Here is a 27,188-nt window from a genome sequence, read left to right on the forward strand (position 1 = left end):
CAACAGCTAAATGTCATTTGAAAAGAAGAAAATGGCATGTGCACAGGATCATTTCGTTCCTTCTCGGAGATGGGGTCCAAACAAATGGGAGGCGTCCAGATACGATAGCTGTCAGTGTCACAGATGTCAACTCGGCTCCCACAGTTCTCCTTTTTGGTTATTAAAAATCACAGATACTGTGGATAATAACTTTTGTTAAAGACTTATTTATTTATCTGGGGGGGCGCAGTAGAGGGAGAGAAGCAGGCTCTGCACTGAGGATGGAGCCCAATTAGGGGATCTGACCCCACAATGCTGAGATCATTAGTTGGAGGTCCAACCAATGGAGCCACCCAGGCGCCCCCTGTGGATAAGAATTTTGTGCTGTGTGGCACACAGATGGACTCCCCAAGTGAGTGTTCTGGAAAACAAAGACATTTCAGAAGTGTGAAATTGAGAAGATAAGAGAAGTGAGGGCAATGAGTAAAAGAACAGAAGTTTAATAACTAATGATAAATTAAAATTTATTCTAGAGAAAAACCATAAAATCTAATCATACTAAAATTTAACTCCGTTGTCACTAAAATGATGCACGATAAACTCTTGCGGAAGCTTGTCACCATGACAGACTACCATCACGGACTTTTCCTTCCATGATATCATATGGTGGACTCTCATAGGTACTGATGGAAAATGTCATTTTCATGGTTGTTCAAGTTGAGGGGCTGACATATATGCACCCGAGAGAAGACATGTACTGGTATTTCTTTTCCAAAACTCAATATTTTTCAACTGAGTTAGCGAAATCCTACCTATCATGGTCAAATGAAGCACCTGCGGGGCGTGGGAGACGCAACAGTGAAAGGGGTTGCTAGTGTCACCTAGATCTCGTGGCCTAGTGGTTGAAGGTGGTGTGACACACTGATGGCCAGTTCAAGTCACGGGAAGGAACATAACACAGCTGGAGAATAAATGCAACACGTGCAGACATGAGCCTAGAGAGCTAAGAAGGGGTCATATCACAAAGAGCCTAAACAGCCAAATTATGGAGTTTAGGTTTGTCTCAGGAGCCACTGGGGGGCCCAGAAGAACATCCACCTAGGAGGAGGAACAAGAATATTGGAGGCACCCCAATTGGCAAACAAGTCTTTCAGTGAGACAACTGCCTCAGAAAGAGCAAACAAGTCTTTCAGTGAGACAACTCCCAGAAATGGGACAGACTTTGGAGAAAAATGGAGTTTGGCTTTATAGCTACTAAGTGTAAGAGATCTGGGGGGCATTTAAGTACAGACGCCCAGGAAGCAGGTGGCACTATGGGAACTGTGGGAGAATCAGGTTACAGATGGAATTATATGAGAAAACCATGGAGAGTTAGAAGAAAAGAGGGCCAAGGGTAGGGAGTGTCAATATCTAAGGATAAAAGGAACACAGTAGTCTAGAGAGGGAACTAAGAATGCAGCCAGAGAAGAGTGGGAAGACTTGAAGAGTATGTCTTTGTGGATGTCCAGGGAAGGTGGCGTTTGGAGGCCACCGACAGCCAAGAGGAGGATGGTCAGGACTTAGTGGACGTGATGGCAGGCAGGCTACTGGGACCAGTCATTGATGGGGGCAGCTTGCAGCAAGGGAGGGTGAGAAGAGAGTTACAAGTAGACTATGGTGAGTACACAGAATTCTTGGAAGAAGTTAAAGGGGGAGGAAGTAGATTGGGGGAAGAAGAAAACTGGTTGAAACATCAGATATTTGACTTGTGTAATTTAGGTGAGTGAGACCGAACCATGTAGAAATACAGATATAAGGAAGTGCTGGAGAAAGTAATGGAAATGCAGAAGAAAACATATAGAGGATGGGCAAGATCACTGAAGAAACAGATGCTTTGGGAGACAGAATATGCGTAGGATGATGAAGAGAAGGAAGATGGAGGAGGAGGAGGATGGAGGAGGAAGTAAGAAGCTAAGAGAAGAGCCAGGGGTGGGGTGGAAGTAGAGAAGTCTACTTCTGTCGTCCTCCTGTTAGCAACAAGCTCTAAGAATTTCCTCTGAGGCTCTCTCTTTTCTGTAAAGTAAGAGGAGGGGCAACCTGTCTCTTTAGATATTGGGGAGATGACGTGCTTGGAGGGCTGAAGAGAAAGCAGCATTTCAGAAACTCTCTCTCTGGAAAACAGGAGAGAAAAAGCTTAATAGGGAACAGAGGATTGCCAGGCAACATTAAGAGTCCATCCATTTATCCTGTACCAAACTGTCTTGTGTAATTTTGTATCATAGTCTGTAGTTGCCAGAGATAAAGACAGACACCCAGACTGATCTTGAGGAATGACACCATGAAATGTCGTCTTTTGTGAACAGTGAGCTGATGAGGCTTCCTCATGACTTGAGCAAAAACACTCCCACAAGAATATTCCAAATTCACTATGTGACTCCATCAAAAGTACATTTTCCCCCCAACACTCTGATCTTAGAAAAGCTGGGGAGGGGGTGGTTAGCAAGTGCATTTAGCTATTCTATAGGGAAGATACAGTCCCATTAATATGATAATCATGAATTAAATGATTTGGGACTTATACATATATCCCTATGTGAGTGTTTCATATGAATAGTCACTCAAAAGTTTTTTAATTCTTCAGAAGAGGCAAAATAAAATATCTAGAGCTACGGAGTTCACAAACAGATCTAGAAGGTTATGATGACGCCAAAGATTGATATATTGTCAGTCCTGCATAAATTGTCAGCTGTTCTCTGTCTCTGGAATCTCTCTCCAGAGTTTTTCCATTGATGTCTTAATTGGGGTCTCCTATGCTTCAGGCACCCTGGGCCTGACCCTCCGTGGGCTTCCAGCTGGGGAGATGCAAGCAAATGCTTAAGACCCAGGCTGATTCACTTCACAAGAGATGGAGCTAAAAGCTGCACAGAATAGTAAAGGGGAGATTAGTGATTAATTCTGTTTGATTAGCACAAACAAACATACTTACTTTCAATCTCCTATATATACTTCAATATAATTTTGGTAATCTGTGACTCGGGGAAACAAGAAAGAACACTTACTGAAAGCTAACTTCTTTTATTTAGAAACAATTTCTGTTTAGTTTTTAAAATTTTTATCCCTTCAACCTGTGAGGAAATGGATACCAGGAAGTTTTCCACCAAAACCCTTAGTTGGTTGACTTACTCCTGAAAGCTACGTTTGAAAAGAAATGTAGAATACATTATTTCCAAAGACATTGGTTCTGCACTGGTGGACTTTCTTTTGAAGCCTGAGGCCATTAGAATACTAAAGGTCTTCCCTGTGAAGGCAGATTGTTTTTTCAACTGGGGAACCGAACCTATATCCTGGCTCCTGGTGAGGCATCTGGTTTCTAGACTTCTCAGCTGGATTTTGGAATGGCTACATTCAAGACACTTTAGGAAACAAATCAGTAATTCACAAGCATTATGAGTCCAAGAAGGGCAGGAGGAGAGAATTAGGCAGGAAGAATCTCATCTCAAGGGGAAGGCAGGAGGAAAATACCAGAAGGGTAAGGGGAGGAGTACTGTGTGGAAAATAACCGGTTATCAGGAAGTGTGTTTCAGTGCCAGTTTCGTTATTATTGACTATACAAATTTAAGCCTTTTAGTTGCTCCTTTATGAAAGGAGGAGCCTGGGATTAGGTGACGTTCTAGCAATGGAGTTTATTTTTATTAGGAAAATGAGAGATTTGGGACTAGGTGGTATTATACACCAAATCAATACTAACAGGCATTAACCTGCCTATTGCCATGAATTATTTAGTGAGTAGGTCTCTACACTCACACTCAAAGTCCACACTAATGACCTAGTAATTATTTTAATCGATTCTCAATGAACCCTTAACTACTCTGTTGGCATACCAATAAGCAAGAAGTATTGTGAGAGCAGGTTCTGAGCTCTGTGTTTGTATCTTCCCATCCATAATTCTGAATGGAAATCTGTGTATCCAAATATTTCTATATCTGTTTTCCTAAGATTTATCATTTAACATTTGCAGTTTTTTAAGAAGTCCTAATTTTCATTTGTGTGAGGAGAAGAGAGGATATAATACGGAAGGTTAGTTGAGTTGAAGACTTAGAATGCTCGGTAGAAAGGCCAGGCAAAGGCCCCTGGGTGAAGCAAGTTCCAGGTGAATGGGAAGTAAGAGTAAACACTGAATTTGGAGGGCACTGGGGGTTCGAAGTGAAGTGAAGATTCAAGTCAGGACCTGAGAGCTGGGGACAGGGGTTGGAGTTACTCTGGTGATCGACGTGTAAGTTCCTTGCCCTTGAGAAGCTTATACTTTATTGAGAGAAGTAGACTGTATGTAAAGAAACATGAAGCATGACTACAGATGGGAATAAGTGCCATGAGGTCAGATTAGGAAATAATTAAAACAGGTGCTGGGGGAGAAAATATCAGAGGACACCTATTTTACATAAGATGTTGAGGGAAGGTGGTATTTAAACTATACCCTGAATGATAAGGAAAGCCAGCAATGAAACAGCCAAGGAAACACATTTTAGGAAGACAGAACAGCTAACTCAGAGACCCTGAGATGAGCAAAGATCACATAAAAGACAGGATGCAGTGGCATCCAGAGGTGAGTAGAGGGAACATGTGCTCATTTGATTAAAAAAAAAAAAATGGCTGTAGGGGCACCTGGGTGGCACAGTTGGTTAAGCATCCAGTTCTTGGTTTTGGCTCATGTCATCATCTCAGGGTCCTGAGCTCAAGCCCTGCATCAGGCTCCGTGCTCCCCATGGATTCTGCTTGGGATTCTCTCTCCCTCTGCCCCTCCCTACGGCCCTCTTTCTCTCTCTCAAATAAATAAATAAATAAATAAATCTTTTTAAAAAAATGGTTGCCATCCTCATCAAAAGTGGAGGAAGTAAATCAAATGAGTGTTTTTTTTTTTTTTCTAAAAGAAAAACAACTCTATTTTCCTGAGTATGTGATTGACTGTAAGCGGAAAGTCCTTCCATGTTACAAGCGGCTTATTCCAGCTCAGGTATACAAAGATCTCCTGGGACAAAATACAATTTCAATACAGCAACATCACAATCAGGATGAACAGCTTGATTTTGGAAGAAAAGAACATACTTTCCCATCAGAGAGACTCAAGAGAAAAGAATTATGTCAATTCAGTCTAGTTGCAAAACTTTATATGCCACAAAATATATTTAGTTTGAAAAAAAGCAAGATGAAATGTCCTAAGAGATACCAAAGCAGGAGGCCAGTTTGCTTATGAGGTTCTGAAGCAATTGTCTGAGAAAAAGCAATAAGGTGGCTTTACTTTGCCTGAAATCAGAAGCTTGTAGCTACTACATTTCACTTTCGTACACATGTAGGAGGGTTAAAACAACCTGGGCCTAATGATGTTTATTGAGCATTAGCAGAAGAAAATATTAAAAGTACCTATCTGTTTTGGCTATGCTGCCATTGATAATAGCACGCAGGAACTGAATAGAACACTGACACAGTTAGTCCCCATCACTGACCAAAAAAAGAACATACTTTTCAGGCTAAGTATGTTGAGTTCTGTTCTACAGACTCTGGATTGGTGACTGAGTTTTGAGAAGGTGAGATTATAGCTATATGAGTCTTTCCTATGTTAATTATGATAATTCATATGTTAGCTATGATAATTCTTAGCTTAGATGCTAATGTTGAACCCTAAGCTAAATTCAGGTATCACTACTTATTTAGTGTAAATCAAAAAGAAACTAGTAGAAATCAGGAAAAAATGTCTACTTAGAGGTTGAAAAGAAAGTTAAGCAAGTTTATATTTAAAGTAATCATGAAAAATACTACCAATAAAAAAACCAACAAATTATTAGTCTTGGCAAAGCCATCCTGAAAAAGAAAAAACAAAGCTGGAGACATCATGCTCCATGATTTCAAACTTTACTACAAAGCTAAAGTAGTTAGAACAGTATTTGCATAAAAACAGGCACATAGATCAATGGAACAGAATAGGTAGCCCAGAAATAAACCATAGTTACATGGTTAATTTACAACAAAGGAGATAAGAATGTGCAATGGAAAAAGACAGTCTCTTCCACAAACCATGATGGGATAACTGGACAGTCTCATGCAAAAGAATGAAACTGGACCACTACCTTACACCATGCACAAAAAGTGACTCAAAATGAATTAAAGACCTAAATATGCAACCTGAAGCTATAAAAGTGCAAGGAAACATAGGGTGGTATGTTCCTTGACATAGGTCTTGGGTGATTTTTTAAATCTAATATCAAAAACAAAAGCAACAAAGGAAAAATAAACAAGTGGGACTATATCGAACTAAAAACCTTCTGCACAGCAAAGGAAACCATCAACAAAATGAAAAGGCAACCTACTGAATAGGAGAAAATATATGCAAATCATACATCTGATAAAAGGCTAATATCCAAAATAAATGAAGAACTCAGACAATTTGGGTGTCTGGATGACTTAGTTAAGCATCTGCCTTTGGCTCACGTCATGATTCCAGAGTCCTGGGATGGAGCCCCGCATCAGGCTCCCTGCTCAGTGGGAAGCCTGCTTCTCCCTCTCTTTCTGCCCCTCCTCCCTGCTCCCGCTTTCTCTCTCTCTCAAATAAAAAAATAAAATCTTAAAAAAAAAAAACTCAAAAATTCAGTAGCCCCTAAAACCCCCCAAACAACCAACAATCCGATTAAAAACTGGGAAGATCTGAAAAGACCTTTTTCCAGAGACATACAGGTAGCCAACAGACACATGAAAAGATGTTCTACATCATTAATCCTCAGGGAAATGCAAATCAAAACCACAGTGAGATATCACCTCACACCTGTTAGAAAGGCTATTTATCAAAAAGTCTAAAAATAACAAGTGTTGGCAAGGATGTGGAGGAAAGGGTGCCCTTGTTCACCAGCTGTGGGAATAGAAGTTGGTGCAGGCCCTATGGAAAACAGTATGAAAGTTCCTAAAAAAAATTGAAAAATAGAATTACTATATGATCCAACAATTCCACTTCTGAGTATTTATCCAAAGAAAATAGAAACATTGGTTCAAAAAGATACATGTACCCCTATATCCACTGCAGTATTATTTACAGTAGTCAAGATATGGAAATAATCTAAGCGTCCATTGATGAATTAAGAATATTACTCAGCTATAAAAAATAATGAAATCTTGCCATCTGCAATATGGATGGACTCTGAGGGCATTAAGCAAATGAAATAAGTCAGAGAAAGACTAATACTGTATGCTCTCTCTTATATGTGGAATCTTGAAAAAAAAATTAAGAAAAACCCAAGCCTCCTGATACAGAGAATAGACTGGTAGTTGTCACAAGTTGGGTGGAGAAATGGGGGAGAAAAGAGTGAACTGTTTTTGTTTTCTTTTTAGTTTAAATAGATTTATTTTTTAAAAAAATGATCCTGAATAAAAATGCTCAGAAGTTGTTTAGATAGATTTTTACAGTGTCAGATAAATAATCCAAGGAACAATTTTAGTTTGGGACAGATGAGACTAAATTTGATTCTGGAAAATCTCAAGAAAAGAAGTAACATAAGTTCTTTGGTGGGATCTTTTGGATTTTCACTACTTGGCATATTTAAAATATGTGTATATAACTTCATTAGTTAATAGGGGATTTTGTTAGATGTGTATCTTTTTAACAGATGTTTCATACAAGAATAACGTACATCATATTTTAAGAGATAAAACACATATAAAATACACACGTATCAGTCGACCTGGAAAACTAGAGAATTACATCCCAAGGCACAGCGTGGGATAAGGCAGAAGTCCAGCTGGAAGTCTTATTGAAAAACTTTTCTTCAATCAGATAGTTACTAAAGGAATCTTGGTTCTAAGATTTACACTCACTATCATGAGTAGATCATTTAAGACATATAGAGAATCAGAGAAAGTACTAGCAAATTACAAATACAATTTAAGAGAATCAATATATTTACTATTATTTATTACAGTATATGCACATCTTAACCGGGGGAAATAATTCCCCAACTTGGAAAAATTACAAACTCAAAATTAAGAATCCAACTTGCAGAAGAGGTTACACATCTGTGAACTTGTGAATAGCTTAGGTTTACAAGTCAGTATCCATACTAATACTACAGCATTTATTATATATGTGCATCTTATCTACCTTTTTGAATAGAAGGTTCTTTGAGGGCACATTGGAAGTAGGAAAGTCTGGGCATGGGTCTCACTTTGGACGCTCAGCTTTTGCACCTTCGGGCAAGTCACTAGGTTTCCGGGTCTGAGTTACCTCATCTGTACTATAGAAGGCCATAATACTTACCTTTCCTCACCCTCACCCCTGTCCCACGCAGAAGCCAAGTATAGGGAAGGACATGGACTTTGCAGAGAGACAACCAGAGCTTTCTCTCTACTCATCGACCTCCCCATGTGAGGTCTGGGATAAGTTCCTTGCCTACCCAAGCCTCAGCTTCCTCATCTATAAACTTAGAATATCACACCCTGGAAGATGTCATTAGGATTAGAGAACATACCTATAAACTTTAGGCACTTGTTAAGCTTTCAATAAATGGTCTCTATTGATGCTTATGGCCCATTTTGTAAACTGTATTATATATGTAAGGTACCATTATTCAATTAATTAAAAAGGAATTAAAGGAGATATTTAGTTGTACATTTAGTTCCTTTTAGGTTTGTGCCCAGTGCTTAACAGGACACCCCAGAGGTAGGACACATGCTACACATTTGAGTAGACAAATTCTCTACAAGCAATCTGTGCTGGGCTAATGGGCCATGCTGCTCCCCCACTGATATAATAAAAATTCCAAGTGTTGTCCCCACCACAGAACAAATGCCCATCAGAATTGCATAATCATCCTTCCTTTTAGGAACTGGGGATTACAGTTTATGTCTATTTTTTGTTGTTGGAAACACTGTGACATTCTATAGCTCTGCAAACATTACAGCTTATTTCATTGAAAACGACCATTACGAGTAAAATAGAAAAAAAGAATTATTACCTGTGTGCTGTTCTTCAATCCAGACTTGCAAATACATGAAGAGGAGTAGTCCTGCTACCCCAAATATGAGCACCGAGAGGAAGACTTGTTTGGGGTTCATGACCATTTCAGATGGCTGCCTTTCTCCTCATTTCTGAAGACCTCATGATTTGTTTTTCTGGAAAGCTTTGATCCTTTCTTGCTCTAGGAAGCACTCCTTCCATGAAGCCACCTAGAAGTTTTAAAAAATCCACATTTACCTTGCTGATGGCATTTCTTCCCCAATACAGCATAAATCTGCAGCACATCAACGCTAGGGAAGACGTAGGTGAACTGGAGGTCTCTGAAGACTGGAGGAGATTGTCCCTAGAATGGCAGTTTTCTACCGTAACCTTAGGAATGTATCGTCCTACAGTTAATAAGTAAGACCCTCACATTTACTCAGGTGTAGCAGCGCCAGACTGAGGCCACCCTATACTGGGAAGAGTACAGCAGGTTCAGGTTACCTCAAAATGATTGCGAGGGGAAGGAAGACTGTCAGAGAGGATTATTGAAGGAGTTTTGAAAAACATGTTTATAGAATAAAGGGGGGGGAAATCACTTCCTGACTGAAAAATTTACATTTTCATGTAAATGGGGGAATCACTTCCTGACTGAAAAATATATAAAAATGGAGGGTTCAATCTATCATTTTCCTCTCATGTAAAGGTAATAGATTTCTCCAACTGAAAGGGTACATTTAAAATCCCTCCGATGTACAAAAGGATAAATATTAAAAGGTCAGATTTAAAGGGCTTCCCCCACAAGAACATGGGAGTACAGAAATCGACCTCACATTACAGAAATCTACCTTTGTAATATAAGGTTTAAAGAAATATTGAAGTGACTTTGTTTTAGAACAACCTCACTTAGTGTAATCTTACCCTCTTACTTTTTGTAAGTTGCATCCATGTTTGAGAATCTAAGGAAAATGCAAACCCTCTTAGACAAATATAAACACACACAAAATTGCTTAAAGAGCAGGATGCTTAGTTATTGTCACTGGAACCCAATTTAAGAAGCCCTGCTTCCCATGAACTGCCATGCAAATACAGTCGCCTGCATGGTGAACTCACACAGTTAGTCCAGTTAATGAGGCCAAGGTCATGGCTTTGTATCTAGCACTGGCGAAAGACCTTGGCTCTGTTCTTTGCCACAGACCTCATCCCCTCTTAATATGAGCTGAATGTTTTCTCACTGTCAGGACATCACATCCACTGCTGTGTCTAAAAATTATCTCTCTTTTTTCTCCAAATATGCCTCAAAAACTTAGGGGAGAATATTAATTTAGCCTTTTAAAGAGGTGTTTTGTGAGGGAGCCTGAGTGGTTCAGTCGGTTAAGCATCTGCCTTCAGCTCAGGTCATGATCCCAGGGTCTTGCGATTGAGTCCTGCCTGCTGGAGGCTCCCCCTGCTTGCGTGTTTGCTCATTGTCTCTCTCTCTGTGTCAAATAAATAAATAAAACCTTTAAAAAAAAAAAAAAGAAGTGTATGGTGAGATGCAAGGAAAAATTTAAAAACCTGCTGCGGGGGAATAAATAGTTGGTTGCTTAAAGGATAAGATTTACAAGTTCTTGGCAAAAACCATTTTCATGTAAATGGTGGCCTTCAAAGGTAACCTAGGAGATCAGCATTATAAGGAAATGTGGTCTGGTGATTCCCTGATTAGAAAAAACAAATCCGGGGAGCCTGGCTGTCTCAGTCATTTAAGTGTCTGCTGGCTCAGGTCATGATCCCAGGGTCCTGGGTTTGAGCCCTGCCCGAATCCATCATCAGGCTCCCTGCTCAAGGAGAGTCTGTTCCTCCTCTCCCTATGCCCCTCCACCCACTTGTGCTTTCTCTCTCTCTCAAATAAATAAATAAAATCTTCAAAAACAAGAAAAGAAAAAAAACCCCAAATCCAACAAATAGTTAAAAGTGTTTATGCAGAACAACATCAAAAAAGTCATGTTATAAATTCCTTTTTTTCCTTATAGTTTAATTATTACCCAGAAGGGGCCAAAGGAAGAACAGTGATGATTGTTAGTATTACCTGAGGAGTTTTCTAGTATGCACTTGTCTGAGTCACCTCAGGAAGAGGCCACTGTTTTTCATGAGGGCTTTTGAGCATTTCAAGCATTTTCTTGATTTTACTAGTAGAGTAAGTTTTTAAATAAGTAGAAGAACTGTGAATATCACCATACTGCTATTTGATGGGTGGCACTTTGCTCTTATATTGATTGAAAGCTCACATCTTATGGGCTTTCCAAACATACGCAACAGAGAACAGTTCCCCAGGGAGAGCTGCAATTTGAGGTGTTCCGAGATTGGGTCCCTCAAGGGAAATGACGAGAAGCCAGCTTTCTCTTGTCTTGATGCTGCAGTTAAACAATGAACAGACATAATTCCTGGGTGCACAAGAAGATTCGTAAGGAAAAACCAGTTAAACAAAATCCAGTACTAACAGAGAAATAGCTGTTTACAAGAAGAAAAAGACTTTTACAATCTGTCTACATAATTAAAACTTATCTCAGAAGCAAGAGGATAGAAGAAGAGGCATAAATCAGAACAGAGACAAGAACCTGTGGGAATAGTAGATGTGCAAAGCCAAAAGAGGTACTCCTTGAGGGTTTGCAGGGGAAAATTATTACCTACGAAGCTGGAAAGAGATGAAGAATTTGCCCTTCCTTTCTTCGGGAGATGTTGCTCTACTCTGACATATCCTCCTGGGTAAAAAGTCAGGAGAAAACCCATAATTGTTATTATGGCAGATGTGAGTAGGATTGAGTGATTAAAGCCACAAGGCAGAAAGGCAATCTGGTGTAAAACGAAGAGATACGTTTGATTTTCTCCCATCTCAGTCCATTAACCCAACGTTGGTGTTAGGAAATGGCTCTCATTAAACAAAGGTGAGGCAGGAGGAGCAACACTGTTGCTTTAAGCAAACCTGAAGGTCAGTCATGACGGGAAAACACACCTATTTGGAGATCATACATCTACCTCTACGCCTGCAGGAAAAGTGCAGACTACTGGAGACTGAAATTACTTGGAATAATGCTATTTTATGTACAAGCATTATACATTGCCATGGTCAGAGGCTTCCTGTATTTCATACAACCCCCTCCTCTTCCCAGTCACACACACAGTACCTTGAACCTCACCAGCACCCAACAGTGTGCATTGCACTGAACTGAATTTGGAGCTCCAACAACAAAATACAGGCCAATTAGCTAATTGTCTAGTTGTGCTTGTAAATCCTTCATCCTATCTTCCAAATGGAGAGGGATCTATGTGGCTTTGTTAAGAGAAAATACACATTTATTTTTATTCGCATAGCCTCTTCATTTATCCCAAATGAACACAAAAAGATAGGTAAACACAATTGTTTCACTACCTTATCTCTTTTCCAGCACTTTAAAAATCATTCCTTTACGATGTTCAGCATCATTCATCCTCAGGAAAGTGCAAATCAAAACCGCAATGAGATCTCACCTCAAGCCTGTTAGAATGCAGACATGGGTGGGGAAGAAAGGGGATCCCTTGCACACTGTTGGTGGGACAGTACTGATGGGGCCGCTGAAGGAGAAGTGCATGGAGGCTCTTCAAGCAATTAAACACAGAACTACCGTATGATCCCGCAATTCCACTTCTGGTATTTATCTCAAGGAAATGGAAAAACTACGTCAAAGACATCTCCTCCCCATTCCCAATAGTGTTATTTACAATAGCCAAGACATGGAAATAACCTCTGTCCACTGGTGAATGAATGAATAAAGAATATCACTGAGTGTATTCTTATTATTTTTTTAAAGATTTTATTTATTTATTTGACAGAGGGAGAGTGCACACACACAAGCAGGGGGAGCAGTAGGCACAGGGAAGAGAAGCAGTCTCACCAGACCAGGGAACCCAATGGGGGATGCCAGAGTCCTGGGATCATGACCTGAGCTGATGGCAGATGCTTAACTAACTGAGCCTCCAGGTGCTCCCTTTCTTATTATTCTTAAGGTACCATGCATCTTAAACTTACACAGTGCCATATGTTAGTTAATATCTCAATAAAACTTGACAAATTATTTTAAATTGCCCTGATTTCCAGGAAAAGCATTTTAGGACTTTAGTATACTAATTATTAGATGGAGGCAATTTATTTATTTATTTTTAATTTTTAAAGATTTACTTACTTGAGAGAAAGAGTGCACCAGTGGGGGAGGGAGGCAGGGGCAGAGGGAGAGAGAGAATCTTGCCCATACATGGGCCTCAATCTCACAGCCCATGGCCTGGGCTGAAACCAATAGTTGGGCGCTTAACTAACTGAGCTACCCAGAGTGAGCCTGGAGGCAATTTATTTAAAAGGAAATTATGAGTTGTCCAGTTGGGCAGAAGTCTACAGTTTTGGGGAGGGATTTATGAAATGTAGAGAGGACCGTTTGGAACAAATTGGTGTAGAACGGTTTGGCACAAAAGAACCCTGGAGTCGGGAGATCACCTGCCTTTACCTTCCCCCTTAGGAGGACCTCAGTAGTCCTTGCCGGTCTCTATCTCTTCCTCATACTCTGAGCGAGTGAGAGGCCATCAGGGATGAACTTCCTCAATTTACCACCTGCCCTCCTCACCAAGTTCACTATCATCTGTCCCCGCCTGCAGTACTTTGCCTCTATCTCGCCCAGACAACTGTGAAACTCAACTCCATCAATACTGTGCCAGCCTGCGTCTTATCCTGAACCTCTTCCCCCAGTGACTTCCTCTGTAACCCTTCCAGCGACGGCCCTATTACCGTCATTCCCAGATGAGCGTCAAGACAGCCCTCTGCCCTGACGGACTCCGGTGCCCATCTCCCAGCCAACTCTCCCCTCATCGTGGCCCAGGAAGCCAGAATATGTGAGGAGGATCACAGGTTGCATAGGGACTGAAAACTTATAATTCCCTGGGATTTTATTTTGTTTTCCTTTTTCCTATTCTACTTACCTCCTCTATGAATTTCCTGTTTGTATTTCTTCCCCCGTTTTATTGATGTGCAGCTCCTTTTGCATTTAGGATGACAATTCTTTGTCAGTTCTAAGCATTACAAAAAAAAATGTTTCTTGCCTTTCTTTCCATCCTCTCCAGCTCCCTTCCCTTGCTGGTCGTGTGGTTGTCTTATTATGAAGAAGTTTTAAATTGAATTTTATCATTCTTTCCTTCTTGGTGTAGCAGCTAGTCTTGGAAAAAAGCACAGGGTATACTCGAGTGCATGAAATTGTGGAGAGGTTAGTAATTTCCAAAGACTGATTGGGGATTTGGGAAACTAATAAAGGATGGAGGTTCCAAAGGGTCAGAAACAGCAACCACTTCCAGAAGTGAAGACAGGAAGTAGAGAGCTATTCTTGGAGGGGCTGGAAGGAGAGGGCTGGCTGATGAGAGCTGTCATTTATCTAAGGGACACAGACAAGATGCTGCACTGGGGTGTTAAGGGAACCAGAAGAATCACTTTCCCATCCTCAATTTCTTCCTGCCCTGAGGACTCTGTCAGTGCCTCCTGTTCGGCAAACTCTTCTGATACCTGAGGAGATCCTGCCATTTGGGACAACATGGATGAAAGTCGAGGGCATGATGCTAAAGAGGGACAAATACTGTATGACCTCCCTCATACGTGGAATCTAAAAAGCCCCCCAAACCCCAAAAACCAGGAAGACTTTTTATGCAGCACATCGTGGTGAGCCTCCCAAATCACAAAGCAGGCTAGGGCATGGCTGAGATGGGAGATAATTAAGTTTGTGTTCTTTATGAATTTTCCAAGATAATATTCCTTAGCCTCAAATATTAACATTATTCTCCCCTATTACGTTTCAAAAGTCATAAAAGTTCTGCTCTTCATATTTTAGTACTTGAATCCACCTGGAATTTATTTTTGTGTATGTTGTAAGACATTCCATATGGATACCATTTGTCCGACTCTTTTAATTGAGGTTATCATTTCACTACTGATTTTTAATGTTGATTTTGTTACATTTCCAATTCTTATGTATGTTTGTTGCTGCGTCTAGATACTATTCTGTTCTATTGGTCCAATGTCGTACGTTTGTACGAACATCTGGGCCAATCTTGGAGGGATGGAAAATGAATCAGATTACTGATTTAATTTTGTTAATTGTTATTTGTTTATTCACTCTACTTTTTTGAGTCAGCTTTTAGAAAATTACATTGCCCACATAATTATCATTTCCTTTTGGTTTTCAATTGTACCAGCATAAAGTTGTTCATGGGATTTTGTGATTTTAAAGATCTTTCCATTCCTAATATTATGTATTATTGCCTTTTTTCCTTGATCATTTTTGCTAGAGATTTGGCTGTTTTATTTAAAAGCATATTGCAATTCTTCTCTCTCTCTCTTTTTTTTTTTTTTTGTCCTCAATTTCACTGATCTCTTTCCCCATCTTTATTTCTTTCTTCATTCTATTTCTTGAGGGATATTCACTTTTTTTTCAGTCTTTTAATTGAACATTAATTCATGTATTTTAGATCTTTCTTTTTTATAAAACACATGTAGGTAAGGCCACGAATTTCCTCAAAAACTACTTTATCAGCAAATTGCCTTTTTATGTGTAGTATTTTCATTGTCATTCAGTTCTAAATATCATGTAATTTAAATTGATTTTGTCTTTTCTTTTAATGTTTTTTCTTCTCCTTGTGTTAGACTTAGTTTTCCTAAAGTTATCTAATTGTCTCTGTTCCTTTCTGCTTTCTTGAATCCAAAGGTTTTGTTAGCTAAGTAGTACTTTAAATTAAAAAGTAAAACTTTCTTAGCTATGATTTTTTCTTTTTTTTAAAAAAAGATTTTATTGAATTTTTTGACAGAGGGAGAGAGATCACAAGTAGGCAGAGAGGCAGGCAGAGAGAGAAGGGGAAGCAGGCTCCCCACTGAGCAGAGAGCCTGACACAGGGCTCTACCCCAGGACCTTGAGATCATGACCTGAGCGAAAGGCAGATGCTTAATCAACTGAGCTACCCAGGTGCCCCATTAGCTATAAATTTTTCTAACAGTTTACAGTTTTCACAGGAACTTCAGCATTCTTTAAACAGGCACTGAATTATTTCCTCATCCTGATCTGTTTTATTTAAAAGAAATATTCATTATTAATTATTAAGTTGCTGGTATTTTATCAGTTTCTGTGTTCACCGTTAATTTTTGAGTGCTACAGTGTCTCAGTTCACTTTCTTTCTTGTTGAACTACAGCCTTAAATATTTCTTCTAATGAATATCTGAGAGTTAAATCATCTTTGATTCTGTATGTACAAACTTATCTTATTTTTGTCCTCATTCTGGAATGATGGTATGGCTAAATATGAATTGAGGTTAAAAATTATTTTTTCTCAGCACTCTGAAAATTAATAACCATGCTTTTTCTTTCTAATCTGTAATCTGGGTTAATGTTTCTGAGCAAATTTTTCCAGTTTACCAATGTCTCTGTTTTTGTCTATTCTAGTGTTTATTCTGTCTACTGTATTCTTTCCAACACTTTATACTTTTATGGTAATCCCAATTTCTCCTTCTCCATAACCATTTGTTCTTGTTTCATTTTGTTAGCCAGGATGCCAAGGGAAGTTACTCAAGTAAGTTAGCTGAAAGCTATCACCAGAAGTGAGGAGAAGGGACAAAAGCAGGGAAGGAATGTGTTTCATTTTCTAGAACCAACAGTTCCAAGCAAGGAAATGCCCAAGCAGGTGTTACACCAATAACCAGTTGGAGGGCTGCCTGGGTGACTCAGTCAGTTGAGCTTCTGTCTCTTGATTTTGGCTCTGGGTCATGATCTCAGGGTCCTGGGATGAAACCTACCCTGCCTAGGGTTCTATATTCCGCGGGGAATCTGTTTGAGATCCTCCCTCTCCCTCTCTCTCTGCCCCTCCCCCCTGCATGCCTGTGTTCTCTCTTTCTCTCTCAATTAGCAATAATCGCGCCTCGGATAAACCTCATTGGCTACGATACTGCCACTGCGCAAAGCTCTCTCTCTCTCAAATAATAAAGAAACACATCTTTAAAAGAAAATGAGCCTGTTTGCGCTGGATTGGAGATAAAGACCTGTGCAGAAGCCCCTCTGAGTTATCCGGAAGTTACCTTTAGCTCATTATAAGATTTCCTAATATGGGTGAGTTTTCTGCCATTTTTTGAACACATGACATAGGCACTAGCATGTTGACATGCTAGACATGCACAGTTGAACTGAAGTGTTTGTGTAGCTTCCCTAACCCCATGGAGGGACAACGCTTTGAAAGCAATCTCCCTGTCTCCTTACTTCTAACAAATAACAAAAAGTTCTTTGCTTCCAACATTTCTTTGGGTTGTGTTCAATTTGGGGCACCCCAAGCAGCAAACCCCTCTAGTCTGGTTACATTTTTTCTCTGCTTTCCGAGTTTGTGGTACTGTTATTTATAATAGAAAATATCTGTTCGGTCTTCCTTCCCATTTCTCACACAGAGCTCCTAAAACCTTTGACATTTCCTTAGAAATAAGTGATAAAGGTATCTTTTGTTATGTTAACAAGGAAACTTCACCTAGCCTCTAGGTCAAGTAAGAATGGGTGCTGGCTGCCAAGGGAACTAACCCTGAAGGACAGTTGGAACTTTTCAGTCTCAGTCCCTGACCTCTGGGGACAGGTGAGGTGCTGGAGGCTCAATCAATCACCAGTGCCCAATGATTTAATCAATCATTAGAAACCTCCATAAAACTCAAAACAACAGGGTTCAGAGAGCTTTCAGGTTGGTGAACCAGAATGCATCCATACGAATGTGACACACACCAGTTCTGTGGGGACAAAATTTCCTGAGCTTGGGATATTTCCTTGCATTATGTACTTCATCTGGCTATTCATCTATATCCTTTATAATATTCTTTTATGATAAACCAGTAATCTAGTAAGTAAAATGTTTCTCTGAGTTCTGTAAGCCTTTGTAGCAAACTAATGGAAACTGAGAAGGGGGTTGTGGGATCCTCCAATCTACAGTCAATTGGTTAGAAGCAGGGGTGACAACCTGGACTTGTGATTGACATCTGAAGTGGAGGGAGGCAGGGGTAGGGCTTGGGGTGAGCAGCAAGAGGGAGATGTCTTCAAGGACTGAGCCCTTAACCTGTAGGAACTGATGTTTTTTCCCGGTGGACAGTGTTAGAACAGAGTAAAATTTATGTGATACCTGGTCAGTGGTCATGAAGAACTGGAGAGCTGCTTGGTGATGCTGGATAAATCATACATACCAGGAAGTTTTATATACTTTTACTAGAAACTATCCTTTATTCTTCGGATATTTTAAATGTATTCTAAAGTTTTTGTCAGACTGTGCCTAAATTTTGCACCAAAAAATTTTATACCCAAGAACCTAAATTTTGCTTGTAAATCTTTTAGCATTAGATTTATTCATGATCTTGGAATTCTTATTAGTAAGCTCATTTCAGACAGAATAGTTTTTAAATTTTTATTTTGCCTCAAAATTTTATCTTGGGCTCCTATCCAGATCTCCAAAGGCTCCACCATTGTGGGCTTGGTTTTTGAGTTAGGGTGATCCTGGGGCTGTAGAAACCAGTCAGTGAGCCTATCTACCAGCTCCCAAGTGGAAGCTAAACTCAAAGCTTCCACACTCAAAGCCTCACAAACTCATAATTTCTGCCTGTTTCACCAGTTTTGCTTGTTTACTTCTGCTTCTGATTTTGAATCTGGTTTTATATTTTTATTCTTTTTTTTTTTTAACTTTATTTTCCATTGTCCGGTCTGGGCAACAGACTAGGATACTAAAACATAAACATACTTCCTTCTCTTGACCAGAAATCCCCAAGTAAACTTTTCAGACATAATTTTATCTGTAAAAATGGGACAATGAAATCTGCACTATATATCTGATGGCTTTAGAAAACATTAAGTCAAACAGAATATGTGATCTTTTGGGAAAGTATAATTACAGTGTAAAATTATAAAGCATTTTGGTAATCTGGTTTAAGTAAATTAAGTTTTTATTTGATAATTATCATAGGTATATAAACTCTTAAAAATCTATCCTTTTTATCAACCATAGTGACATTAAATGATGATATGCAGTCAAAGGATATTTAGTCAATTATGGACAGTGTTTTATTTAAACTTATTTAGTTACTATAAAATGTGTTAGCAACATTTTTATTTAAACTTATTTAGTTATTGTAAAATGTGTTAGCAACCAATACTGTAAATCTTCATTGAATTACTCTTGACTGAATGAGAAATGTGACCTTTATTTATATTATTTAATGTTTTTACTATTCTAAAGTTAAATAACTATTTTAATCCATTTTATTATTTTGCAATTTCTGAAATCCTATAATTTCTATATGCTTTCACTCAATCCTTGAAAAAAAATTTTTAATCCTTAAAAAATGTTTAAAGCTATCATTTTGAAATTAATTTTAGACTCACATAGAAGTTGCAAAGATAGAGTCCCTGTGTACCCTTTGCTCAACTTCCCTCAATGATAACATTTTACGTATCCATTGAACAACTTATCAAGACCATGAGCTGATGACAGTACATGTGAAAGGCAGAATAAGCCCCACCCACCCACCGAAAGAGAAGCCTCCTCATCAGAGCCTGTGACTATATTACTTTACATGGCAATGGGGAATTAATGCAGATGAAATCAAAGGTTTGCTAATTTACCGACCTTTATTTAGGGAGAATATTCTCGATTACCTGGGTGGGCCCAATATAATCACCAGGGTCCTTAAAAGTGTAAGAAGGGAGCAGCAGAGGAAGTCAGTGATGTGATGTGAGAAGAAGGCAAATCACCTTCCTTAGCTTTGGAGATGGTGGAAACAGAAGAAGGGAATCACGAGCCAAGAAATGCAGGTGGCCTCAACAAGACAAGAAAGAAAATAGGTTCTAACTGGAGACTACAGAAAGGAATGGGGACCTGCTGACACCTTGACTTTAGTCTGTCACACCCAAACACAGGACTGCAAAATCATACATTTGTGCTGTTTAAACCACTAAATTTGCTAAAATCTGTGATAGCTGCAAAGAAAACTAATACAGTTCAATACTTTTATAAAGTAGCATTTTAAAAGGAGACAGTTTGTGAAATTGCTGTGAATGGGAAGAATAATACTGATCTTTTCAAACACTTTTCGCATGGTTTCTCAAGTATAGTGTTTTCTGGTCTATTTCTGTGATAGCTCAATTGTTCAAATTTTTTTTGTTCTGTTTTGGCATACAGAATGCAGAAACATATTCCTTTACTAGACACTAATTTATAGGTTCTTCCTTATGTATTTTGTTACTTTGATTTCCTGTATAATTTATTTAACAGGTATTTCTCCTTTTAGCTGGTGTAATTAAAATTTAATTATAATTAAAGTTTTTAACAAGACAAGGCTTTGCCCTTATATTCTTTGTTTTAGAAGAATAAGTTTTAAACTCACATTTTACATCCTAATGTTCAGTGTAGAGTTATTTGTCTGTTTTTAGGCAACAATAGTCTGTCTTTATAGACCATGGGGGACTAAAAGCAAAAGCCTTTGCAAACATTTATTTAACACAACCATTTGTATGAGAGAGGGGAGAAAACCCCTCATAGAGATTATTGTTAAATGAATTGTTCATCTCTTCTTCATGTTTACTTGTGCTCTATTCTAAAGTGTTAAATACAGAGAACACAAAAATGTTGTCTTTCACGTTTGTTTAAGCCTTGTCACAGGAATTTGTACCTGTATTTACCTGTCCATCGTCAGTCGTCAGGATCATATTAAGTAACATAGAGAGGGCCAAATTCTATTTTATCAAAGGGACCTATGAAGACAGAAGAAAGCTGGAAAATGCTTTTTGGAGTTCTGGGATTTGGCCATGGTGGTAGGAGAACATGGCGGTTTGAGGGAGCCCGAGACAATGTGAAGCCTACACCAGCAAGGGATTATGCCAGATAAGGTGAGGGAGTTAGCAAGTCCGGTGGAGTGACTGAGTGTTAGTGACAAGAGAAGCTAATAATGGAACCTAAGAAGTACCACGTAACAGATGGTTTCCGGTCCACGACTGGGATCAACTGTGGTATAAGCAATAGAAAGGCGTAGGTGACAAGTAAGAAGCAGAATTAAAGAATAAAGTGGGTGTTGCAGTGCCTCCCTAATGCCCATTCTGGTTTTCTGTCTGGAAGCCTCACTATTTAGAACAGAACTTCCTTACCTCTAGCTCCAGGGATGGGCCCAAAATAGTGTAATCCTAACAGGACATTAATCCTTTGTTTCTAGTCAAAACAGTAATTTCAGAAATGGCCTGGTATATTAGTTTCCTGGGCCTTCCATAACAAATGACTACAAACTTAACAGACTGTAGGCATCAGGAAGAATAAGGTTTGCCATTGGCCAGGAAATTCCCAGGCAGAGATTGGACTAGATTATATTCCATTCCAGAAAACCTCTGTCTTTTTGTTTATGAACATTCTCTTGTCTTTCATTCCTGGAGGCCGTTTATTGTAGTATAAGTTAAGTATGTAGTTACTTTGTATTACACACAAATGATATACTATATAACATACATTCTATGTTACTATGTAGTGTATTGTTGCTAAGTATGAAGATTTTGGAGGCTGAATGCCTGTATGCAAATCACAGTTTGAGGATTTCCTTGTTCTGTGATGCAGCTTAGTATGTATACTTTGTGTGCCTCAGTTTCCCCACATCAAAACTGGGGATAATAAAAACATCTACCATGTGAGGTTGCTGTGAAATAATACATGTAAAGTATTTCGAAGAATGCTTGGCCCACAGAAGTACTCTACAATACTAAGACATTAATATCTTTACCTTCTACATGCCCAGCACAGGGACAGGTGCACTATAGTTAATTGATAAGTATTCGTTGAAAGATTGGGTATTTTTACTTGAAAAGGCATTCTGTTTTTGCTGTTAGAGAGGTTTATTCTTTCAATTCCAGCCAATTCAATCTAGTCAATAAACAACCATTAGGTTCAAATACAAGTAAGGCTGTGTGCCAGACACTGTATACAAAGCCAAAATGGGTAAGGTTTAATCTCTGATCTTCATCAGTGAATATTTGAAACTATCTCCTCATTACTTGCACAAGTTGGTTCTGGTAAAGCCTTCTAGAACAACTCATAACAAATCTGTTCTCTTTTACATGACAGACTTTCCAATTATTGAAAACAATTATCTTGCCTACTCCTAATCTTTTTTACTCTAGGATAAACAATAAATATACACAATTCCTTTAGCCATTCCTTACAGGACAGGGTTTAGGGGCATTAAATCAACTTAATCATTCTCCTCCAGGCACATCTGAGTTTGTTAATGCTTTTCTTTAAATGCAGGGCTCAGAAGTAGATACAATAATCTGAGCATGATTGAATGGATGGATAGTGTTATGAGGATTTGTACTATCAAAATAATAGCTAAACTTGAGTGCATCCAGAGATAAAATGGGAGAATAAAACAGGATATAGGTTAGAGCCTCAGGGGTTTCCTAGAAAGAGCTTCTAAAAAAATCAAAGGAAAAGACTGAGAAATAAGAAATGCCATAAAGAATCTGCGTTACAAAACCAAGACAGAATATTATTATATGGTAGGCAGTAAATAAAACATTCACTTAATAAATACACATCAGGAAAGCGTTTAAGAAAGAGTAGGGATAAGAATTAACTATAAAATACCATTTCCCCCCAAAGTGGAAGAAAATGAGACCAGCAAAGATGATTTGGTCAATGTGGAAATTACTGAGAGAAGATCAAAAAGACCAAAGGATTTTGAAGAGTGGAACTGCAAGATGAGAATTTACTATTCTAATCACTAGTTTGAAATGTTGGAAGAGAACAAGTATATGGACTTCAGTGCACAGTAGGGAAGGATAGTTGTTATTCCTACAGATGTTATTCACATACTCTTGAATAGTAATGAATAACATCTTAAACAATAATGAAGTATTTGGAGTATTATGTAAAGAAGCCATAGATACTAATTTAAATTTTCTTTTCTGTTTCAGTGACAGCAAGACATGAATTTTTCATGTTGAGTTATAGAAGGAGTTACTTCTCAGGGAGACAGTCCAATGTGTACAGGAAGTACATAACCTAGTTAGTTTTGTGGGTCATTATGATTGGAAAAGTAATATAATCCAAAAACAGAGTAAGGCAGGAGAGAGAGAGAGACAAAAATGGGGGAAGGAAAGAGAATTATAAAAGTTTCATCATGACATATCTATTTCCCAAAAACCTCAAAAAAAAAAAAAAAAGCAAATAAAACCTGGCAGCATTTAAGAGACAAGAGGCAATAGAACATTAGAAAGGCATTTACTTCTTATGAGTAAGAAGTAGTTCCAATTAGTATGTTAGCTACAACATAAAATAGAATAGATTAAACTGGTTTTGAAATGTTAGTTTTTATAGTAAAATAGCAATATTTATACTTAACTAATAAATATTTAAAACTACTTCTAGTACAAAAATTCTTGTAATAAATGCTTTTAACAAAAGTTTGGCATAAATCTTTTTTAAAGATTTATTTGTTTGTTTGAGCAGGGAGGGGCCCTGGAGGAGGGAGAAGGACAAGCAGACTCTTGCTGAGCACAGAGCCCACTGAGGGGCCTAATCTCAGGACCCTGAGATCAAGTCATGAGCCAAAATCAAGAGTTGGCAGGACACTTAACAGAATGCATCACCCAGTTGCCCACAGACATATTTTCAAGCAAATATTTTTATGGTAAGACAATAAAAGATAGATAAATGCTATTATTACTGTTTACCATTTAGACAAAATGTCTTTTATATATTATCATGTCATCACCTGTGTATTACATTATTTCTAAATCCCCTCTTCTGCTCATCACAGTAACAATAACATCCCTGTAAAGGTGTGGTTATATGTATAGATTATCCCGCTTCCTTATGTCAGATATATTAGGGAGTTATTTCTGTTAATGATTAATTAGCTAGACAGTCAATATCTATTTGGAAGATTGATTTTTTTCCTTCATTATATGTTATCTTGATATCTGATGTGTTGCTTTTATAATGTCTATTATAGAAAGGGTAATACCGTTACCATAAAGTAGGAAATTCTATGGCTAACATAAAGCTCTCTAAAACACAAGAAATGCATTATATTCTAAAAGGAATATGATTTGTTTCTTATAGATAGTAAAGTTTGTAAGCCAAGCACTCATGGCTAGCTCCAAGCAATCTCATGCAAATATTTATTAAATTCTCCTATGTGCTCCCTCTCTCTCCTCTTGTTTCACGTTCTAGCCCATCTGTGCTTAGCCTGCAACCATTTAATAGAGAAATAACATGAACAAAAACAGCAGAGGTGCTAATCTACAAATCTTGCTTTAAAAAAGGAAAATAAATCTGCAAAAATATCTACTGACAAAAATCATATAGTAGGCTCTTTAGGCATTTTTAGAGAACACACCACAAAAATAGTGCTCATATTACAATATCAAAGTGACTGCCTGAGGTAGTTATTGAAATAAGTACAGATACATTAGGAAGCCTGAAATGATGCCAACAAATAAAAGCAGGAATAACATACAACTGAAAATTAGCATTCCATAGAAAATCAGGAAATACAATAAAAAATTAAAAAAAAAAACTTGTGAAAAAACATTATGAGACTTCAAGGATGATACTTAGTGCTGCTTTTAATGTTATTATTGTACTAGTTGGTTTTAATTAATTTAGTTAATGAGTCAAGGAAGAGGATTTCTACTTAAGTAGTGGCAGATCAGACTCATGTATTCCCTCTTCAAACTCTTCTAAAATAAAAGCAAAGAAACTAGAAAAAAAATGTACAAAGATATAAATAAGTAAAGAGAAGATGATTATAAGACAGAGAAAAAATAAATTTTTAGAAAATGAAATGCAAAAAGAGGGGGTATAACTAAAAAAAACCATAAATGCTGAGGTCAATGTGTTTTCATAGATACCCACAAGAAACAAGACGCTATGCGCTATCAAACCTAGGAAAGGTATACTATGTTCTGCAGAAGAGTAAAGGCAAGAGAGAAGGTAATGGATAACCAGAAAAGAAGCAAGGCAGAGAAGAGGGGAAAAACGAACCAAAATTAACTAAACAAAGAGAACAACAAATTCAAACAAACTATCCTTAGTGAGAAAAGAAAACATTTTAGTTCCACCAAAGTGAGACAGGACTCTGTATTTAATTTTTAAAAAAAGAAAGAAAGAAAGAAAGAGGAGGAAAGAAAGAAATGAAACTCTTGCAAATAAAAAATATAACCAAAATGAAAATCCAGTCTGTTCGTTAGAAGATAGGTTAGGATGCCTTCCCAGAAGGCAGAGGAAAAGGACAAAGAGATGGAAAATTGGACAGGAAAAAACAAATTCCAGGAAATATGATTCATCTAAGATATTCAACATCTGAATAAAGAGTCCCAGACAGAGAGAACTGAGAAAGCAAAAGGAAGGAGACTATTAGTTATATAATTCAAGAAAATTTCAGGGAACTGAAGGACATGAATTTACAGACTTGAAGGGATCTCTGAGTACTTTGGCACAAGGGATATGAAATAAATTTATCAAGGGAGATCATACTGACATTTCAGAACACCAGGAATAAAGAAAGGATTCCATGCATTGTCAGAGAGAAACAAACGATCGTACCCAGGGAATCAAGAACCAGAACGACAGACTTGTTGACAGCAACAGCGGAATCCAAAATGGGACAAGAATGCCTTCAAAATTCTCAAAGGAAGTCATTTCCACTTAAAATTCTTAAATGCTACCAAATTCTATCAAAGTCTCAATCAAAGTGGTGGATAGAGCAAATATTTTCAAACAAGTTCTCAAAAGAGATTTAGCTCTCCAGAAACTACAGAAGGAACTGATGAAGCAAGGGCATAAGATGAGAAGAAATGGGATACAGAAAACTACTGGTCTGGAAGAGGAGAGACAGAGGACATGAAAGGAGCTTCTAGTTAGTAGTGAAAGGATAAAAGTTGTATAAAAGGTATAGAGGGTAAGCAGTTCAAACTAGAGCAAAACAGAGGCTTGGGAGAAAGTTTCTGGAAAGATAAATCTAGTAGACTCTCTGAGTTGTCTGAACATTTAGAGAGGATACTTAATTATGAAGGCTTTGACCAAATTAGTGATTAAAAACTTAGAACATTAAACAAATGAAAGAGCAAGACACTATTAACTTCAGAGAAAACAGATAATGTAGAAAAGGAAAAAAATTAGATTGAGCTGCATGGCTAGGCTTTGGATAACATATATGCAGCCCTGATAAAGAACTCACTGAATATGTATGCAAACAAAATGCTATCACTACATTGCAAAGATAGGAGGGTTGGTAGGTGAAGGATGGATACGTGTGGTAAAATGAGGAAGGAAAAAAGACGAGGAAAGACTCTTCTGTCATGGTGGAAAGTCAACAGATAAAGCCTAAAACTAAAATATCAAGTTCTAAAATGTAGATATTGTTTAGAGAGAAGGAAGCAAATACCAAAATATGGAAGTTCACATGACGCATAATAGGCAAAACCAAAATCTAAATTTAGTTTGTCTGCCTCCAAATTACATTCTTTCCACTAAACTTAAGTACACCCCTCAAATTGAGGGATGCCAAAATTGTGATCTTTAATAAAATTTGCTCAAAATGAGATCATTTACTTTTTTATTACCGGAAGTTATTGAAAGTCAGAGATAAGTAAACTGAAAACCTAAGTAAGATATAAGGGGTTATTTGTCTTAAGAAAATATCCTCTTTCCAACACAGGCAGATACTTTTATATCATTTACCCACATCATAGGAACTTATAAAAGTAGACATCAATACTGAAATGTAATGATTATGTTAATTGGTCATCCAGGCAAACACAGAGAACTTCCTTCACATGGCTACAAGTTATTTCCTTCTTGCTATTGCAAAATATGTTCTTTGTATTCGTGGCCATTTCAGGCCATTGACCTGTTGACCATTCTGAAAGGTCTCATATCTCTAGCTACTATGATGATGGTTGCTTGTTCAACCTTTAACAATATCACCTGTTTCTTTTTTTCTTTCTTTCTTTCTTGGAGTTTGACTTTCTCTTCTCTGTTTCGTCCCCCATGAAATGATCTAATTTTTGTAAAGATGAAAATGTAACCCATGTTCCACTTCTAATGCAACTCATCTAATCTGCTCTCACATTTTTAAACGTCTACTGGATATTTCCATCATATATTCTACTATTTCTCACACTTCTTAACTGTTCCAAATTCCTTATGATGACAGTCAAGG

At 38.0% G+C, this 27,188-nt stretch overlaps 1 protein-coding gene and 1 pseudogene across 1 annotated transcript in view; both read right to left on the minus strand.

Annotated features, from left to right (window-relative positions):
* The window catches only part of CHST9 (carbohydrate sulfotransferase 9), a 225,822-nt gene that overhangs the window by 178,542 nt on the left and 20,092 nt on the right, over positions 1-27,188 (minus strand). The window contains exon 2 of the mRNA XM_059409395.1: positions 8,952-9,162. Coding sequence (XP_059265378.1) covers positions 8,952-9,057 — 106 coding nt within the window. The 5' untranslated portion in view covers positions 9,058-9,162. The remainder of the gene's footprint in view (positions 1-8,951; positions 9,163-27,188) is intronic.
* Positions 16,863-16,930, minus strand: LOC132024010 (U4 spliceosomal RNA; annotated as a pseudogene).

The sequence above is a fragment of the Mustela nigripes genome, chromosome 8 (assembly GCF_022355385.1).
Source record: "Mustela nigripes isolate SB6536 chromosome 8, MUSNIG.SB6536, whole genome shotgun sequence".
NCBI lineage: Eukaryota > Metazoa > Chordata > Mammalia > Carnivora > Mustelidae > Mustela > Mustela nigripes.